The sequence below is a fragment of the Somniosus microcephalus genome, unplaced genomic scaffold (genome assembly GCF_052327205.1).
Source record: "Somniosus microcephalus isolate GS21.2 unplaced genomic scaffold, FLI_Smic_1.0 scaffold164, whole genome shotgun sequence".
Lineage (NCBI taxonomy): Eukaryota > Metazoa > Chordata > Chondrichthyes > Squaliformes > Somniosidae > Somniosus > Somniosus microcephalus.
Window position 1 is genome coordinate 431,615 of NW_028225351.1, and position 21,097 is coordinate 452,711.

A 21,097-nucleotide genomic window follows, 5' to 3' on the forward strand; every position below is an offset into this window, starting at 1 on the left:
TTTGAACTGGCACTCTCTAGTCCTGTGACAGTTTGAACTGGCATTCTCTTGTCCTGTGTCAGTTTGAACTGGCACTCTGGTCCTGTGACAGTTTGAACTGGCACTCTCTTGTCCTGTGACAGTTTGAACTGGCGCTCTCTAGTCCTGTGACAGTTTGAACTGGCACTCTCTAGTCATGTGTCAGTTTGAACTGGCGCACTCTCGTCCTGTGAACAGTTTGAACTGGTACTCTCTAGTCCTGTGACAGTTTGAACTGGCACTCTCTTGTCCTGTGACAATTTGAACTGGCACTCTCTAGTCCTGTGAACAGTTTGAACTGGTACTCTCTAGTCATGTGTCAGTTTGAACTGGCACTCTCTTGTCCTGTGACAGTTTGAACTGGCACTCTCTACTCCTGTGACAGTTGAACTGGCACTCTCTCGTCATGTGTCAGTTTGAACTGGCACTCTCTGGTCCTGCGAACAGCTTGAACTGGTATTCTCTAGTCATGTGTCAGTTTGAACTGGTACTCTCTAGTCATGTGTCAGTTTGAACTGGCACTCTCTAGTCCTGTGACAGTTTGAACTGGCACTCTCTAGTCATGTGTCAGTTTGAACTGGCACTCTCTGGTCCTGCGAACAGTTTGAACTGTTACTCTAGTCATGTGTCAGTTTGAACTGGAACTCTCTAGTCCTGTGACAGTTTGAACTGCCACTCACTTGTCCTGTGAACAGTGTGAACTGGCACTCTCTGGTCCTGTGACAGGACACTTTGAACTGGCACTCTCTCGTCCTGTTGACAGATTAAAATGACACTTTCTAGTCCTGTGAATAGTTTGAACTGGCACTCTCTAGTCCTGTGAACAGTTTGAACTGGCACTCTCTAGTCCTGTGACCGTTTGAACTGGCACTCTCTTGTCCTGTAACAGTTTGAACTGGCGCTCTCTAGTCCTGTGACAGTTTGAACTGGCACTCTCTCGTCCTGTGAATAGTTTGAACAGGCACTCTCTAGTCCTGTGAACAGTTTGAACTGGCACTCTCTGGTCCTGTGACAGTTTGAACTGGCACTCTCTAGTCCTGTGACAGTTTGAACTGGCACTCTCTGGTCCTGTGACAGTTTGAACTGGCACTCTCTTGTCCTGTGACAGTTTGAACTGGCACTCACTAGTCCTGTGACAGTTTGAACAGGCACTCTCTAGTCCTGTGAGTGTTTGAAATGGCACTCTCTAGTCCTGTGACAGTTTGAACTGGCACTCTCTAGTTCTGTGACAGTTTGAACTGGCACTCTCTGGTCCTGTGACAGTTTGAACGGGCACTCTCTGGTCCTGTGACAGTTTGAAATGGCACTCTCTTGTCCTGTGTCAGTTTGAACTGGCACTCTCTGGTCCTGTGACAGTTTGAACTGGCGCTCTCTAGTCCTGTGACAGTTTGAACTGGCACTCTCTAGTCCTGTGAATAGTTTGAACTGGCACTCTCTAGTCCTGTGACAGTTTGAACTGGCACTCTCTCGTCCTGTGACAGTTTGAACTGGCACTCTCTAGTCCTGTGACAGTTTGAACTGGCATTCTCTTGTCCTGTGTCAGTTTGAACTGGCACTCTCTGGTCCTGTGACAGTTTGAACTGGCACTCTCTTGTCCTGTGACAGTTTGAACTGGCGCTCTCTAGTCCTGTGACAGTTTGAACTGGCACTCTCTAGTCCTGTGAATAGTTTGAACTGGCACTCTCTGGTCCTGTGACAGTTTGAACTGGCACTCTCTAGTCATGTGTCAGTTTGAACTGGCGCTCTCTCATCCTGTGACAGTTTGAACTGGCACTCTCTAGTCCTGTGAACAGTTTGAACTGGTACTCTCTGGTCATGTGTCAGTTTGAACTGGCACTCTCTTGTCCTGTGACAGTTTGAACTGGCACTCTCTGCTCCTGTGACAGTTGAACTGGCACTCTCTAGTCATGTGTCAGTTTGAACTGGCACTCTCTAGTCCTGTGACAGTTTGAACTGGCACTCTCTAGTCATGTGTCAGTTTGAGCTGGAACTCTCTGGTCCTGCGAACAGTTTGAACTGGTACTCTCTAGTCATGTGTCAGTTTGAACTGGAACTCTCTAGTCCTGTGACAGTTTGAAGTGGCACTCTCTAGTCTTGTGTCAGTTTGAACTGGAACTCTCTAGTCCTGTGACAGTTTGAACTGCCACTACCTTGTCCTGTGAACAGTTTGAACTGGCACTCTCTGGTCCTGTGACAGGACAGTTTGAACTGCCACTCTCTCGTCCTGTTGACAGATTAAAATGACACTTTCTAGTCCTGTGAATAGTTTGAACTGGCACTGTCTAGTCCTGTGAACAGTTTGAACTGGCACTCTCTAGTCCTGTGACCGTTTGAACTGGCACTCTCTGGTCCTGTGACAGTTTGAACTGGCACTCTCTTGTCCTGTGACAGTTTGAACTGGCGCTCTCTAGTCCTGTGACAGTTTGAACTGGCACTCTCTAGTCCTGTGAATAGTTTGAAGTGGCACTCTCTAGTCCTGTGACAGTTTGAACTGGCACTCTCTAGTCCTGTGACAGTTTGAACTGGCACTCTCTAGTCCTGTGACAGTTTGAACTGGCATTCTCTTGTCCTGTGACAGTTTGAACTGGCACTCTCTAGTCCTGTGACAGTTTGAACTGGCACTCTCTAGTCCTATGAATAGTTTGAACTGGCACTCTCTAGTCCTGTGACAGTTTGAACTGGCATTCTCTGGTCCTGTGACAGTTTGAACTGGCACTCTCTAGTCATGTGACAGTTTGAACTGGCACTCTCTAGTCCTGTGAACAGTTTGAAATGGTACTCTCTAATCATGTGTCAGTTTGAACTGGCACTCTCTTGTCCTGTGACAGTTTGAACTGGCACTCTCTACTCCTGTGACAGTTGAACTGGCACTCTCTAGTCATGTGTCAGTTTGAACTGGCACTCTCTGGTCCTGCGAACAGCTTGAACTGGTACTCTCTAGTCAAGTGTCAGTTTGAACTGGTACTCTCTAGTCATGTGTCAGTTTGAACTGGCACTCTCTCGTCCTGTGACAGTTTGAACTTGCACTCTCTAGTCATGTGTCAGTTTGAACTGGCACTCTCTGGTCCTGCGAACAGTTTGAACTGGCACTCTCCAGTCATGTGTCAGTTTGAACTGGAACTCTCTCGTCCTGTGACAGTTTGCAGTGGCACTCTCTAGTCTTGTGTCAGTTTGAACTGGCACTCTCTGGTCCTGCGAACAGTTTGAACTGGTACTCTAGTCATGTGTCAGTTTGAACTGGAACTCTCTAGTCCTGTGACAGTTTGAACTGCCACTCTCTTGTCCTGTGAACAGTTTGAACTGGCACTCTCTGGTCCTGTGACAGGACAGTTTGAACTGGCACTCTCTCGTCCTGTTGACAGATTAAAATGACACTTTCTAGTCCTGTGAATCGTTTGAACTGGCACTGTCTAGTCCTGTGAACAGTTTGAACTGGCACTCTCTAGTCCTGTGACCGTTTGAACTGGCACTCTCTGGTCCTGTGACAGTTTGAACTGGCACTCTCTTGTCCTGTGACAGTTTGAACTGTCGCTCTCTAGTCCTGTGACAGTTTGAACTGGCACTCTCTAGTCCTGTGAATAGTTTGAAGTGGCACTCTCTAGTCCTGTGACAGTTTGAACTGGCACTCTCTAGTCCTGTGACAGTTTGAACTGGCACTCTCTAGTCCTGTGACAGTTTGAACTGGCATTCTCTTGTCCTGTGTCAGTTTGAACTGGCACTCTGGTCCTGTGACAGTTTGAACTGGCACTCTCTTGTCCTGTGACAGTTTGAACTGGCGCTCTCTAGTCCTGTGACAGTTTGAACTGGCACTCTCTAGTCATGTGTCAGTTTGAACTGGCGCACTCTCGTCCTGTGAACAGTTTGAACTGGTACTCTCTAGTCCTGTGACAGTTTGAACTGGCACTCTCTTGTCCTGTGACAATTTGAACTGGCACTCTCTAGTCCTGTGAACAGTTTGAACTGGTACTCTCTAGTCATGTGTCAGTTTGAACTGGCACTCTCTTGTCCTGTGACAGTTTGAACTGGCACTCTCTACTCCTGTGACAGTTGAACTGGCACTCTCTCGTCATGTGTCAGTTTGAACTGGCACTCTCTGGTCCTGCGAACAGCTTGAACTGGTATTCTCTAGTCATGTGTCAGTTTGAACTGGTACTCTCTAGTCATGTGTCAGTTTGAACTGGCACTCTCTAGTCCTGTGACAGTTTGAACTGGCACTCTCTAGTCATGTGTCAGTTTGAACTGGCACTCTCTGGTCCTGCGAACAGTTTGAACTGGTACTCTAGTCATGTGTCAGTTTGAACTGGAACTCTCTAGTCCTGTGACAGTTTGAACTGCCACTCACTTGTCCTGTGAACAGTGTGAACTGGCACTCTCTGGTCCTGTGACAGGACAGTTTGAACTGGCACTCTCTCGTCCTGTTGACAGATTAAAATGACACTTTCTAGTCCTGTGAATAGTTTGAACTGGCACTCTCTAGTCCTGTGAACAGTTTGAACTGGCACTCTCTAGTCCTGTGACCGTTTGAACTGGCACTCTCTTGTCCTGTAACAGTTTGAACTGGCGCTCTCTAGTCCTGTGACAGTTTGAACTGGCACTCTCTCGTCCTGTGAATAGTTTGAACAGGCACTCTCTAGTCCTGTGAACAGTTTGAACTGGCACTCTCTGGTCCTGTGACAGTTTGAACTGGCACTCTCTAGTCCTGTGACAGTTTGAACTGGCACTCTCTGGTCCTGTGACAGTTTGAACTGGCACTCTCTTGTCCTGTGACAGTTTGAACTGGCACTCACTAGTCCTGTGACAGTTTGAACAGGCACTCTCTAGTCCTGTGAGTGTTTGAAATGGCACTCTCTAGTCCTGTGACAGTTTGAACTGGCACTCTCTAGTTTTGTGACAGTTTGAACTGGCACTCTCTGGTCCTGTGACAGTTTGAACGGGCACTCTCTGGTCCTGTGACAGTTTGAAATGGCACTCTCTTGTCCTGTGTCAGTTTGAACTGGCGCTCTCTAGTCCTGTGAATAGTTTGAACTGGCACTCTCTGGTCCTGTGACAGTTTGAACTGGCACTCTCTAGTCATGTGACAGTTTGAACTGGCACTCCCTAGTCCTGTGAACAGTTTGAAATGGTACTCTCTAATCATGTGTCAGTTTGAACTGGCACTCTCTTGTCCTGTGACAGTTTGAACTGGCACTCTCTACTCCTGTGACAGTTGAACTGGCACTCTCTAGTCATGTGTCAGTTTGAACTGGCACTCTCTAGTCATGTGTCAGTTTGAACTGGCACTCTCTCGTCCTGTGACAGTTTGAACTTGCACTCTCTAGTCATGTGTCAGTTTGAACTGGCACTCTCTGGTCCTGCGAACAGTTTGAACTGGCACTCTCTAGTCATGTGTCAGTTTGAACTGGAACTCTTTGTCCTGTGACAGTTTGAAGTGGCACTCTCTAGTCTTGTGTCAGTTTGAACTGGCACTCTCTGGTCCTGCGAACAGTTTGAACTGGCACTCTCTAGTCCTGTGAACAGTTTGAACTGGTACTCTCTGGTCATGTGTCAGTTTGAACTGGCACTCTCTTGTCCTGTGACAGTTTGAACTGGCACTCTCTACTCCTGTGACAGTTGAACTGGCACTCTCTAGTCATGTGTCAGTTTGAACTGGCACTCTCTAGTCATGTGTCAGTTTGAACTGGAACTCTCTGGTCCTGCGAACAGTTTGAACTGGTACTCTCTAGTCATGTGTCAGTTTGAACTGGAACTCTCTAGTCCTGTGACAGTTTGAACTGGCACTCTCTAGTCATGTGTCAGTTTGAACTGGAACTCTCTGGTCCTGCGAACAGTTTGAACTGGTACTCTCTAGTCATGTGTCAGTTTGAACTGGAACTCTCTAGTCCTGTGACAGTTTGAAGTGGCACTCTCTAGTCTTGTGTCAGTTTGAACTGGAACTCTCTAGTCCTGTGACAGTTTGAACTGCCACTACCTTGTCCTGTGAACAGTTTGAACTGGCACTCTCTGGTCCTGTGACAGGACAGTTTGAACTGGCACTCTCTCGTCCTGTTGACAGATTAAAATGACACTTTCTAGTCCTGTGAATCGTTTGAACTGGCACTGTCTAGTCCTGTGAACAGTTTGAACTGGCACTCTCTAGTCCTGTGACCGTTTGAACTGGCACTCTCTGGTCCTGTGACAGTTTGAACTGGCACTCTCTTGTCCTGTGACAGTTTGAACTGTCGCTCTCTAGTCCTGTGACAGTTTGAACTGGCACTCTCTAGTCCTGTGAATAGTTTGAAGTGGCACTCTCTAGTCCTGTGACAGTTTGAACTGGCACTCTCTAGTCCTGTGACAGTTTGAACTGGCACTCTCTAGTCCTGTGACAGTTTGAACTGGCATTCTCTTGTCCTGTGTCAGTTTGAACTGGCACTCTGGTCCTGTGACAGTTTGAACTGGCACTCTCTTGTCCTGTGACAGTTTGAACTGGCGCTCTCTAGTCCTGTGACAGTTTGAACTGGCACTCTCTAGTCATGTGTCAGTTTGAACTGGCGCACTCTCGTCCTGTGAACAGTTTGAACTGGTACTCTCTAGTCCTGTGACAGTTTGAACTGGCACTCTCTTGTCCTGTGACAATTTGAACTGGCACTCTCTAGTCCTGTGAACAGTTTGAACTGGTACTCTCTAGTCATGTGTCAGTTTGAACTGGCACTCTCTTGTCCTGTGACAGTTTGAACTGGCACTCTCTACTCCTGTGACAGTTGAACTGGCACTCTCTCGTCATGTGTCAGTTTGAACTGGCACTCTCTGGTCCTGCGAACAGCTTGAACTGGTATTCTCTAGTCATGTGTCAGTTTGAACTGGTACTCTCTAGTCATGTGTCAGTTTGAACTGGCACTCTCTAGTCCTGTGACAGTTTGAACTGGCACTCTCTAGTCATGTGTCAGTTTGAACTAGCACTCTCTGGTCCTGCGAACAGTTTGAACTGGTACTCTAGTCATGTGTCAGTTTGAACTGGAACTCTCTAGTCCTGTGACAGTTTGAACTGCCACTCACTTGTCCTGTGAACAGTGTGAACTGGCACTCTCTGGTCCTGTGACAGGACACTTTGAACTGGCACTCTCTCGTCCTGTTGACAGATTAAAATGACACTTTCTAGTCCTGTGAATAGTTTGAACTGGCACTCTCTAGTCCTGTGAACAGTTTGAACTGGCACTCTCTAGTCCTGTGACCGTTTGAACTGGCACTCTCTTGTCCTGTAACAGTTTGAACTGGCGCTCTCTAGTCCTGTGACAGTTTGAACTGGCACTCTCTCGTCCTGTGAATAGTTTGAACAGGCACTCTCTAGTCCTGTGAACAGTTTGAACTGGCACTCTCTGGTCCTGTGACAGTTTGAACTGGCACTCTCTAGTCCTGTGACAGTTTGAACTGGCACTCTCTGGTCCTGTGACAGTTTGAACTGGCACTCTCTTGTCCTGTGACAGTTTGAACTGGCACTCACTAGTCCTGTGACAGTTTGAACAGGCACTCTCTAGTCCTGTGAGTGTTTGAAATGGCACTCTCTAGTCCTGTGACAGTTTGAACTGGCACTCTCTAGTTCTGTGACAGTTTGAACTGGCACTCTCTGGTCCTGTGACAGTTTGAACGGGCACTCTCTGGTCCTGTGACAGTTTGAAATGGCACTCTCTTGTCCTGTGTCAGTTTGAACTGGCACTCTCTGGTCCTGTGACAGTTTGAACTGGCGCTCTCTAGTCCTGTGACAGTTTGAACTGGCACTCTCTAGTCCTGTGAATAGTTTGAACTGGCACTCTCTAGTCCTGTGACAGTTTGAACTGGCACTCTCTCGTCCTGTGACAGTTTGAACTGGCACTCTCTAGTCCTGTGACAGTTTGAACTGGCATTCTCTTGTCCTGTGTCAGTTTGAACTGGCACTCTCTGGTCCTGTGACAGTTAGAACTGGCACTCTCTTGTCCTGTGACAGTTTGAACTGGCGCTCTCTAGTCCTGTGACAGTTTGAACTGGCACTCTCTAGTCCTGTGAATAGTTTGAACTGGCACTCTCTGGTCCTGTGACAGTTTGAACTGGCACTCTCTAGTCATGTGTCAGTTTGAACTGGCGCTCTCTCATCCTGTGACAGTTTGAACTGGCACTCTCTAGTCCTGTGAACAGTTTGAACTGGTACTCTCTGGTCATGTGTCAGTTTGAACTGGCACTCTCTTATCCTGTGACAGTTTGAACTGGCACTCTCTGCTCCTGTGACAGTTGAACTGGCACTCTCTAGTCATGTGTCAGTTTGAACTGGCACTCTCTAGTCCTGTGACAGTTTGAACTGGCACTCTCTAGTCATGTGTCAGTTTGAGCTGGAACTCTCTGGTCCTGCGAACAGTTTGAACTGGTACTCTCTAGTCATGTGTCAGTTTGAACTGGAACTCTCTAGTCCTGTGACAGTTTGAAGTGGCACTCTCTAGTCTTGTGTCAGTTTGAACTGGAACTCTCTAGTCCTGTGACAGTTTGAACTGCCACTACCTTGTCCTGTGAACAGTTTGAACTGGCACTCTCTGGTCCTGTGACAGGACAGTTTGAACTGCCACTCTCTCGTCCTGTTGACAGATTAAAATGACACTTTCTAGTCCTGTGAATAGTTTGAACTGGCACTGTCTAGTCCTGTGAACAGTTTGAACTGGCACTCTCTAGTCCTGTGACCGTTTGAACTGGCACTCTCTGGTCCTGTGACAGTTTGAACTGGCACTCTCTTGTCCTGTGACAGTTTGAACTGGCGCTCTCTAGTCCTGTGACAGTTTGAACTGGCACTCTCTAGTCCTGTGAATAGTTTGAAGTGGCACTCTCTAGTCCTGTGACAGTTTGAACTGGCACTCTCTAGTCCTGTGACAGTTTGAACTGGCACTCTCTAGTCCTGTGACAGTTTGAACTGGCATTCTCTTGTCCTGTGACAGTTTGAACTGGCACTCTCTAGTCCTGTGACAGTTTGAACTGGCACTCTCTAGTCCTATGAATAGTTTGAACTGGCACTCTCTAGTCCTGTGACAGTTTGAACTGGCATTCTCTGGTCCTGTGACAGTTTGAACTGGCACTCTCTAGTCATGTGACAGTTTGAACTGGCACTCTCTAGTCCTGTGAACAGTTTGAAATGGTACTCTCTAATCATGTGTCAGTTTGAACTGGCACTCTCTTGTCCTGTGACAGTTTGAACTGGCACTCTCTACTCCTGTGACAGTTGAACTGGCACTCTCTAGTCATGTGTCAGTTTGAACTGGCACTCTCTGGTCCTGCGAACAGCTTGAACTGGTACTCTCTAGTCAAGTGTCAGTTTGAACTGGTACTCTCTAGTCATGTGTCAGTTTGAACTGGCACTCTCTCGTCCTGTGACAGTTTGAACTTGCACTCTCTAGTCATGTGTCAGTTTGAACTGGCACTCTCTGGTCCTGCGAACAGTTTGAACTGGCACTCTCCAGTCATGTGTCAGTTTGAACTGGAACTCTCTCGTCCTGTGACAGTTTGCAGTGGCACTCTCTAGTCTTGTGTCAGTTTGAACTGGCACTCTCTGGTCCTGCGAACAGTTTGAACTGGTACTCTAGTCATGTGTCAGTTTGAACTGGAACTCTCTAGTCCTGTGACAGTTTGAACTGCCACTCTCTTGTCCTGTGAACAGTTTGAACTGGCACTCTCTGGTCCTGTGACAGGACAGTTTGAACTGGCACTCTCTCGTCCTGTTGACAGATTAAAATGACACTTTCTAGTCCTGTGAATAGTTTGAACTGGCACGCTCTAGTCCTGTGAACAGTTTGAACTGGCACTCTCTAGTCCTGTGACCGTTTGAACTGGCACTCTCTGGTCCTGCGACAGTTTGATCTGGCATTCTCTGGTCCTGTGACAGTTTGAACTGGCACTCCCTGGTCCTGTAAAAGTTTGAACTGGCACTCTCTAGTCCTGTGAATAGTTTGAACTGGCACTCTCTAGTCCTGTGAACAGTTTGAACTGGCACTCTCTAGTCCAGTGAACAGTTTGAACTGGCACTCTCAAGTCCTGTGACAGTTTGAACTGGCACTCTCTCGTCCTGCGAACAGTTCGAACTGGCACTCTCTAGTCATGTGTCAGTTGAACTGGCACTCTCTAGTCCTGTGACAGTTTGAACTGGCACTCTCTAGTCCTGTGACAGTTGAACTGGCACTCTCTAGTCATGTGTCAGTTTGAACTGGCACTCTCTGGTCCTGCGAACAGTTTGAACTGGTACTCTTTAGTCATGTGTCAGTTTGAACTGGTACTCTCCAGTCATGTCTCAGTTTAAACTGGCACTCTCTAATCCTGTGAACAATTTGAACTGGAACTCTCTAGTCCTGTGACAGTTTGAAGTGGCACACTCTAGTCTTGTGTCAGTTTGAACTGGCACTCTCTGGTCCTGCGAACTGTTTGAACTGGTGCTCTAGTCATGTGTCAGTTTGAACTGGAACTCTCTAGTCCTGTGACAGTTTGAACTGGCACTCTCTTGTCCTGTGAACAGTTTGAACTGGCACTCTCTGGTCCTGTGACAGGACAGTTTGAACTGGCACTCTCTCGTCCTGTTGACAGATTAAAATGACACTTTCTAGTCCTGTGAATAGTTTGAACTGGCACGCTCTAATCCTGTGAACAGTTTGAACTGGCACTTTCTAGTCCTGTGACCGTTAGAACTGGCACTCTCTGGTCCTGTGACAGTTTGAACTGGCACTCTCTAGTCCTGTGGCAGTTTGAACTGGCACTCTCTAGTCCTGTGACAGTTTGAACGGGCACTCTCTAGTCCTGTGACAGTTTGAACTGGCACTCTCTAGTCCTGTGACAGTTTGAACTGCACTCTCGAGTCCTGTGACAGTTTGAACTGGCACTCTCTAGTCCTGTGACAGTTTGAACTGGCACTCTCTGGTCCTGTGACAGTTTGAACTGGCACTCTCTTGTCCTGTGGCAGTTTGAACTGGCACTCTCTAGTCCTGTGACAGTTTGAACTGCACTCTCGAGTCCTGTGACAGTTTGAAATGGCACTCTCTAGTCCTGTGACAGTTTGAACTGGCACTCTCTTGTCCTGTGAACAGTTTGAACTGGCACTCTCTAGCCCTGTGACAGTTTGAAATGGCACTCTCTAGTTCTGTGACAGTTTGAACTGGCACTCTCTAGTCCTGTGACAGTTTGAACTGGCGCTCTCTAGTCCTGTGACAGTTTGAACTGGCACTCTCTGGTCCTGTGACAGTTTGAACTGGCACTCTCTAGTCCTGTGACAGTTTGAACTGGCACTCTCCAGTCCTGTGACAGTTTGAACTGGCACTCTCTAGTCCTGTGACAGTTTGAACTGGCGCTCTCTAGTCCTGTGACAGTTTGAACTGGCACTCTCTGGTCCTGTGACAGTTTGAACTGGCACTCTCTAGTCCTGTGACAGTTTGAACTGGCACTCTCTCGTCCTGTGACAGTTTGAACTGGCACTCTCTTATCCTGTGACAGATTGAACTGGCACTCTCTAGTCCTGTGACAGTTTGAACTGGCACTCTCTAGTCCTGTGAACAGTTTGAACTGCACCCTCGAGTCCTGTGACAGTTTGAACTGGCACCCTCGAGTCCTGTGACAGTTTGAACTGGCACTCTCTAGTCCTGTGACAGTTTGAACTGGCACTCTCGAGCCCTGTGACAGTTTGAACTGGCACTCTCTAGTCCTGTGACAGTTTGAACTGCACTCTCCAGTCCTGTGACAGTTTGAACTGGCAATCTCGAGTCCTGTGACAGTTTGAACTGGCACTCTCTAGTCCTGTGACAGTTTGAACTGGCACTCTCCAGTCCTGTGAACAGTTTGAACTGGCACTCTCTAGTCCTGTGACAGTTTGAACTGCACTCTCTAGTCCTGTGACAGTTTGAACTGCACTCTCTAGTCCTGTGACAGTTTGAACTGGCACTCTCTAGTCCTGTGACAGTTTGAACTGCACTCTCTAGTCCTGTGACAGTTTGAACTGGCACTCTCTAGTCCTGTGACAGTTTGAACTGGCACCCTCGAGTCCTGTGACAGTTTGAACTGGCACTCTCTAGTCCTGTGACAGTTTGAACTGGCACCCTCGAGTCCTGTGACAGTTTGAACTGGCACTCTCTAGTCCTGTGACAGTTTGAACTGCACTCTCTAGTCCTGTGACAGTTTGAACTGGCACCCTCGAGTCCTGTGACAGTTTGAACTGCACTCTCTAGTCCTGTGACAGTTTGAACTGGCACTCTCTTGTACTGTTTCAGTTTGAACTGGCACTCTCTAGTCCTGTGACAGTTTGAACTGGCACTCTCTAGTCCTGTGACAGTTTGAACTGCACCCTCGAGTCCTGTGACAGTTTGAACTGGCACTCTCTAGTCCTGTGACAGTTTGAACTGGCACTCTCTTGTACTGTTTCAGTTTGAACTGGCACTCTCTTGTACTGTTTCAGTTTGAACTGGCACTGGAATTCCCTCCCTAAATTTCACCACTTACCTCTCCTCCTTTAAGATGCTCCTGAAGACATCTGTCTTTCACCAACTTTTGTTCACCAGTCCTAACGTCCCCTTCTGGCTCGTTATCAATTTTTGTCTAATTACACTCCTGTGCAGTGCCTTGGGGTATTTTACTATGTTAAATTGCTATATAAATGCAAGTTGTTGTTTTAACGGTGGCAAAACACATCCGATTCAAAATATAGAATGTCGTGCTGAAAAGTCTACACTTCTTTTTCTGGGTGGGAAAGCTTGAATGGCTGGCTGATTTTCTTGAGCTGCATATTTCTTGCGAAGATAAGGATGATGATATTGAAAATGAGCTGCTGGGGAACATGGAGTAGTGGAGCTGGTTAGGACAATGCTGATGGGTGTGTGAAAATTGTGTGGGAGAGGATTGACTTCGGCCCACTGAGATCTGGATTAGCTGAAATTTATGAAAGGTGGAAGCGATGAGTGACAGGTGATGAAAATATTTTAGAAATTGATTATTAAGGTGATGAAGGTGTAGATAAGGGTGCAGAACGGTTTCAGAAGCAATAGAAATACCAATGAGATAACAGAAAGTACAGAACTAGCAAAGGCCCTATGATACATTTAGCCACTACTAAAAACTAATACTCCTAAATCACCCACTGACTCAAATATCTATCCAATTTTCCCTTAATTTTTTCCACAAAATTTTGCTAAGGCATTGTTATGTATTGTGTGTTCTATTGTGTGTTCTCCTCCCACCTGTGGTGGCGCTGTCACAGGAGATAAATGGTTGGGTGTTCTCTGTTAAGTTTTAGCTCTCTTTGTTCGGAACTTTCCAGAACTTCCTTTCCTTCCACTTCATGTTTGAATCTCTGAGTTCTGAGTCCTAAATTGTGTCTAGGTAGAAAGGTACCGACAGAACAAGTGGCAACGAGGAGCGGATGAATCTGCGTACGTTACGGGTGCAGTGAGTAAACGGAAAATTTAATTTGAAATGTGAGATGGCTACTATATTAGGAAACATCGGTGATTTTAATGAAAAGGTGGAGCAATGGAGCGCATATACGGAACGTTTTGACTATTTTGTATTAGCGAATGCAGTGGCAAATGAAAAGGTCATGCCTACCTTTTTGAGTGTAATCGGGCCGAAGACTTTCAATTTACTTCGCAGCCTCATGCAGCCAGATAAGCCAGGAACTAAAACATATAAGCAACTAGTGGAAATTCTTGGAGCACATTTTTTACCAAAACCTCTGGTTATTGCTGAGAGATTTAGATTTCACAAACAGAATCAAGAGGAGGGGGAATCAGTGACGATGTTTATTGCTGCTTTAAAAAGGTTTTCGGAACACTGCCAGTTCAAGGAGGTGCTGAATGACACCATTAGGGACAGACTTGTGTGTGGTCTGCAAAATGCCACCACACAGAAGCGCCTTCTTACTGAGGACAACCTTACTCTTGAAAAGGCCATTGAAGTTAGTGTCTCCATGGAGATGGCGGAAAAGGAGGCTCACCAGTTGAGTTCAACAGGGAGAGTTCACAAGGTGTCATCTGAGCCTAAAGGTGCGCAGAACGGCACATGTTACCGTTGTGGGAAAACGGGCCATCACGCTAATGACTGCTGGTGTACGGAGCTGGAATGCCGAAATTGTGGCAAAAAGGGTCACATTGAACGCGCCTGTAGAGGTAAAAAAAGAACAGACAGAGCTGGGAAGCATGGAAGCAAAATGTCTGTATTTGGACAAGAGAGGAAAAAGAGTGTTCATTCAGTGCAGTATGATGGAACAAGCAAAACAGAGGGGAGCGACACCTCTGAGGAGGAAGTGGTGCACATACTGACGGTTGCAGGTGGTTCAAATGGCTACTGGGTGTCACCACTGGTGGAGGGACAATCAGTGCAGATGGAGGTGTCCCTTGTTTCAGACACTGTCTACAACAAAATGCTAAAGCATCTTACCCTTCAGCCAACAAACATTGTGCTAAAGACGTATACTGGCGAACCTGTGGCCATGAGAGGCGTCATTGAGGTGACAGTTAAATTGAACGGACAGACTGCAAAACTGCCACTATATGTGGTAAAGGGAAATTACCCATTGCTACTGGGACGTGCGTGGCTAGAGAAAATCACGCTGGACTGGCCTGCAGTCCGCATGTCAAAAGGGGAGTCAGGTCTGACTGCAGTGTTAAACAAACATGCAGAACTCTTCAATGGGGAACTTGGGAGCATGAAAAAGATCAGCGTGAGACTGGACATTAAACCTGACAGCAAGCTGAAGTTTCACAAAGCCCGACCTGTACCCTATGCAATTAGGCCAAAAGTTGAGGCTAACTTGGAGGCCTTAGTCGAGAATGGAGTCCTGGAGCCTGTGAGCATGAGCAAATGGGCCACACCCATTGTTCCTGTCCTGAAAAAGGATGGATCTGTTCGAATCTGCGGGGATTTTAAAGTGACGATTAACCCGGTGCTGTCTGTGGAACAGTACCCTCTTCCCCTCATTGATGATCTTTTTACGGGCCTGGCCGGAGGGCAAAAGTTCAGCAAAATAGACTTATGCCAGGCTTATCTACAAATGCATGTCGATGACAAATCAAAGGAGCTGCTGACAATTGTGACACACAAGGGGTTATACAGGTACTGCCGCCTTCCGTTTGGAATTACGTCGGCCCCTGCTCTATTCCAAAGGGCAATGGATCAGATTTTGAGTGGACTGCCAGGAGTCCAGTGCTACCTGGACGACATCCTTGTCACTGGGACAAATGAGGAGGGTCATCTTCTGAACTTGGATGCGACACTACAACGACTGAAAGAGTACGGACTCAGAGTTTGTAAAGACAAATGTGAATTCTTTCAGTCTTCAGTTGAGTACCTGGGGCATGTGATTGACGCTACTGGCCTGCATAAGGCGCTGTCAAAGGTCAAGGCGATCGTGGAGGCCCCAGCACCCCAGAATGTGAGCCAGTTATGTTCATTTCTGGGGCTACTTAACTACTATGAGAAGTTTATTCCAGACTTAGCAACATTGCTGAAGCCGTTACATCAGTTGCTATGTCAAGGCAAAACATGGAAATGGACTGAACTGTGCAATGAAGCTTTCGCCCAAGCAAAGAAAGCATTGCTGAAGTCGGAGGTCCTGACACACTTCGACCCAAAGCTACCCGTGCAGCTAGCATGTGATGCATCACCATATGGTGTGGGAGCAGTCATATCCCACATCATGCCTTCGGGTGAAGAGAAACCTATCGCCTTCGCATCACGCACCTTGAACAAGGCCGAGAGTAACTATGTGCAGATCGAGCGCGAGGCCTTGGGAATCGTTTTTGGAATTCGAAAATTTCATCAGTACCTGTTTGGGAGAAGGTTCACACTCCTGACGGACCACCGTCCATTGACTTCAATCTTCGGGCCCCACACCAGAATTCCATCTCTCGCTGCAAGCAGGATGCAAAGGTGGGCTTTACTGTTGTCAGGACACACATACGACATCAAATATCGCAAATCAGACTTGCACGGCAACGCAGATGGTCTCTCGAGGCTGCTCTTGCCTGTTACTCCCCCAGAGCCTCGTCAGATAGACATCTTCTACTTTAGACAAGTGGAGGGAGCACCTGTCACTGCAGTTCAGGTGCGAAGGTACACCCGCAACGATCCAGTCCTGTCTGAGGTAATGGACGATGTCATTCGAGGGAGAGCGATAGGAGATTCTCCTGGTTTGAAACCTTACGTTTCAAAAAGAAATGAGCTCTCCGTCCAGGCAGGTTGTCTTCTTTGGGGACACCATGTCATCATTCCACCACCTCTGAGGGAACCTATACTGCAACAACTTCATACAGGCCACAGTGGGATGGTTCGGATGAAGGAAATGGCAAGAAGCTACTTCTGGTGGCCAGGTCTCGATGGGAATATTGAGGAGAAAGCCAAAACATGTTCCCCGTGTCAAAGGGTCCGGAATGTTCCACAGCTGGCAACCCTACACCCCTGGAATTGGCCTGCAGAAGTGTGGCAGCGCGTACATGTGGACTTCGCCGGTCCTTTCGAAGGGAAGATGTTTATGGTGGTTGTGGACGCTTGTAGCAAGTGGCCGGAGGTCGCTGTGATGAGGTCTACCACGGCAGAGAAAACAATTGAGAAACTTGGTGAGATGTTCAGCTGTTATGGCTCACCAGAACAACTCGTAAGTGACAACGGTCCACAATTTGTATCACAGGAGTTTGCAACCTTCCTGCATGTGAATGGTGTCCAACACATCAGGTCTGCGCCCTATCATCCCTCTACTAACGGCCAGGCAGAAAGGTTTGTGCAAACTTTGAAGCACGCCTTGAAGGCATCGCAAGGTCAGGGCTCAATCCACCAACGTCTGAACAGCTTCCTGTTGTCCTACAGGAACGAGCCGCATGCCACAACCAAAACTTCCCCCGCTTCGCTCATGATGAAGAGGCAGTTGCGGACAAGTTTTGACTTACTCAAACCTCCAAGGGCAGAACAGGTTGTCCATTGTCAACAACAAGCTCAAGTTGAAAAGAGAGAGAAAAGAGCCAAGGAGAGACGGTTTCATCCGGGAGAGCACATCCTAGCTCGAAACTACAACACTGGACCGAAATGGGTTCCTGCTACGGTGATCGCGCAGACGGGCCCTGTGTCTTACACGGTTGAGACTGCTGAGGACGTCGTCTGGAGAAGACACACAGATCAACTGTTGCTAGGAGCAGAGACAGCCACAGAGGCTCCAATGGCTGGTTGGCCTGAACTTTTTCTGGATGATACCGCAAACCAGCATCCTTTGCCACAGTGCTCTTCTCCAACACAGGAAGTCAAAGAGACTGTTCCACCTGTGCAAACTCCTGACTTTCAACTGACACAGGCACCTTCTCCATCCAGGCCTGTGTCAATGCCTACTGCTGTGGAAGCCAGCGATGACCGCCGGTATCCTGTCAGAGAGCGGCGGCCTCCAAGACGCTTGGATCTGTAGGCTTAGTGACTTACCCACAAGACTGGGGCAGAATAAACCCCAGGGTAAAGTCAGGGTTTGAAGCAGTCTACCTCTACCCTAGGTTCGTTGAGTGCATTGAAAGTAACTTACCTGTTGAGGAATAATGTGGACCTTCCATTTAAGAGGGGAGGAAATGTTATGTATTGTGTGTTCTATTGTGTATTCTCCTCCCACCTGTGGTGGCGCTGTCACAGGAGATAAATGGTTGGGTGTTCTCTGTTAAGTTTTAGCTCTCTTTGTTCGGAACTTTCCAGAACTTCCTTTCCTTCCAATAAAGCACTTCATGTTTGAATCTCTGAGTTCTGAGTCCTAAATTGTGTCTAGGTAGAAAGGTACTGACACAACAGGCATGATAGATATAGATTATAGATAGGCCATTATGACTGTCATGACCATTACTCACGGCTCTTGCAGGATGCAGGGCGGAGCAACCTTCTGGTGGTGCTGTTGTTGGCGGGAATGTCTGTGTGGTTGGTAGAGATAATGTGGTGCTTTCACATGGCTCCACATGCTTCACAATTTTACAGTTCATAGAACATAATGCATAAAAACACCAGCCGGCTTTGTCTGTGGAATTGTATACTATCTCCCCTGTAAAGAAATGCAAACGGAAATCATAAGTGGTAAGTTTTGACTGGTTACATTAATTCACTATTCAGTTAAAGGTTACACTGTCATTATTGCATTTTACTTGTTGCATCATGGGAGTTTTGATTGCAGGTTTGTGCCAAGAATTTCACACACAGCAAGTTGCAACTCTCACCTGTACTGTCTGTGAAGTGCTTCTCTTTCCACCGTCAGAAGAGAGATAAGATTGACAGTTCAGTTATTGGGGCAACTCCTGGACCTATCCTAGATGTCAGCTTGTCAAAAAATGAGTACATAAGTCTGGGCGGAGCTAAACAGACTGCCTTCCTGGGTGAGAGAGTGTTGATGGTGGGGTGTGGAATGTAAAGAAGAGATAAAAATAAAAACTACAACAATAAAAAAATCGATGAACAGGAAACAGATCCACAATAATTACAAGATAATTTGTTGATACACCAGTCTTGGCTTGTGAAGTTAAATGTTCAAAACAGACAGATTTCAAAAGGTGGAAAACTAGCGAGGGTGCTTCAAAGCTCTGTCTCTCCTATTTATTATTTATACATTAACAAACCTGCTTATACCTAACCCAAATTGTTGAGAACATAACTGGAGGCATTTAATAACTGATACACTTACCAGGTGACATTATTTGTCCATTGACATTGCAGAAGCAGGTTGTTGTTACTGGGGAGCTGGGAGTTATTGTTACTGTTGTAGACTCGGATGTGCTGGGTGTAGTGGTGGGTGCTGTGGTGGGTTCACATTTTCTGGGATACTTCAAAATTTCACAACTCTTAGTACACAGAGTGTAAATACAGAGGCCTAATTTTCCTGCAGAACTCACGATAACCTGCCCTGTAGGCAAAAGCAATAGCAATTAGTATTTAGGCATCTAATAGCAATTGTTCATTCAGAAATTATAGATGTAGACAACTGTGTCTCATATATTGACATTTAAACAACAAGAAAAAGGCTCTATGGTTAATATTTTAAAAAGTTACAGCTCAAGGAAATGGCGTTGGGCATGGAAATTACTACTGATGATATTAGCAGCTAAACATTTCATCATCTCAAATAACATTCTTAAATCTGCTATTTTAATGCTGCTGTTAATTTGTTTGATTGGGTTTGCGCTTGCTTTAGAAATGCAGACAGAACAATGTCCGAAGAGGTCAATAAGTATTCACCCGCTTGTATTGTCAGCAATGATATGAGACCATGCAATGTTCTTTTTGGGTTGTGTGCCTCAGATGTCCTCACCAGGCAAGTTTCTAATCTGACCTGTGATGATAAGCGTCCTCTTCAAATTGCACACAATACTGTGTGGATTGCCATTGAAATCACCAGAACAAACACATGTATGCATCTTAAACATGGCTTGAAAATGTGAGATGTCAACACAACACAGGTGACTGACAGACTGGGTAAAAGGGTGAGGTACGGAGGGTCCAAGAAAACAAAACATAAAAATGAACAAAAGAGAAAAAACAGGGGGACACTGAAACTGCTGTCATCCTTCTACAGCCAATAACAGTTTTCTGCCCAGAGGAACACATCACAGATCACAGATCACAGAAACCCCACAGTGCAGACAGAGGCCATTTTGGCCCATCGAGCCTGCACCGACACATATCCCACCCGATCCCCGTAACCCCGACACCAACACATATCCCACCCTATCCCCGTAACCCCACGTATTTAATCCCCCTAACACTAAGGGTCAATTTTTGTCATAGCCAATCAACCTAACCCGCACATCTTTGGACTGTGGGAGGAAACCGGAGCACCCGGAGAAAACCCACGCAAACACGGGGAGAATGTGCAAACTCCACACAGACAGTCACCCGAGGCCGGATTCGAACCCGGGTCCCTGGCGCTGTGAGGCAACAGTGCTAACCACTATGCCACCATGTCGCAACAAACCACAGATATTTGTGTGAGTGAATGAAGCAGATGAAAGGGCTGAAAATTCTCAGTGGTGGCAAAGTTGTCTAATTCATAGAATCTATCTTGAACAGGTAATAATTTTTTTGCTGGAATTGCCAACTACAGGCACCTACATTTTATATTGGAGTCTGCGTGATGTCTCTCCATTAACAATAGATTATCTTCCTGATGTTCAATGAGACACAGGGCAAAAAGCAGAGGTCAAAACTTAGGTGTAAACCTTCAGCATTTTGTGCTATTGGCACGTGAAAGTAAAAGCTGGAGGATTTCTTCACAGATGGGAGAGCAGGAAGTGTACGATTTAAAACAGCCCAGTTTCCGCTGCTCCCAAACATATAGAAGACAGCACTCTTTGGAAATTGCGGGGATCATTTGTTTCAATACAATTCATACTCTGAAGTTATACTGAATGATTTACAAAGACATCCACTTAATATAAACTATGTCATGGAACGGACTGGAGCTTCACTTCAATGAACTGATTCAATTATTGGAGTCAATTGTGATTCATATTAGATATTGCTCCCAAGTTTCTTGTGTGACTTTGATTGCATCAGATTGTTAATAACTGATACACTTACCAGGTGACAGTATGTGTCCATTGTCATTGCAGGAGCAGGTTGTTGTTGCTGTGGAGGTGGGAGTCATTGTTACTGTTGTAGACTCGGATGTGCTGGGCGTAGTGGTGGGTGCTGTGGTGGTTTCACACTTTCCCGTATAATTCAAAATTTCACAACTCTCAGTACATAGTGTGAAAATACACAAGCCTGATTTCCCTGCAGATCTCACGATAGCCTGCCCTGTAAGCAAATGCAATGGAAATAAGGATTTAGGCATCTAATAGCAATTCGTCATTCAGAAATTATAGATGTAGAGAACTGTGTCTCCTATATTGACATTTAAACAGTAAGAAAAAGGCTCTATTATTAATATTTAAGAATGTTACACCTCAAGGAAGTTGTGTTGGGCATGGAAATTACTACTGAGGATATTAGCAGCTAAACGTTTCATCATCTCATATAACACTCCCGAGGATGAGTTGCTACCGCGCCTGCGCAGGGCCTCGCATTCTGGGTCGGCCCGGGCAACCGCGAGAGTCCGGGTCACCGACGGAAATCT

General features: G+C 46.6%; 1 protein-coding gene across 1 annotated transcript in view; it reads right to left on the bottom strand.

Annotated features, from left to right (window-relative positions):
• The window catches only part of LOC147082167 (intestinal mucin-like protein), a 110,641-nt gene extending 89,868 nt beyond the window's left edge, over positions 1 to 20,773 (bottom strand). The window contains exons 1-3 of the mRNA XM_085980430.1: positions 20,560 to 20,773; positions 18,668 to 18,886; positions 17,847 to 18,034 (exon numbers count right to left, since the gene is read on the bottom strand). Coding sequence (XP_085836556.1) covers positions 17,847 to 18,034; positions 18,668 to 18,886; positions 20,560 to 20,626 — 474 coding nt within the window. The 5' untranslated portion in view covers positions 20,627 to 20,773. The remainder of the gene's footprint in view (positions 1 to 17,846; positions 18,035 to 18,667; positions 18,887 to 20,559) is intronic.
• Positions 20,774 to 21,097: the final 324 nt, after the last annotated feature.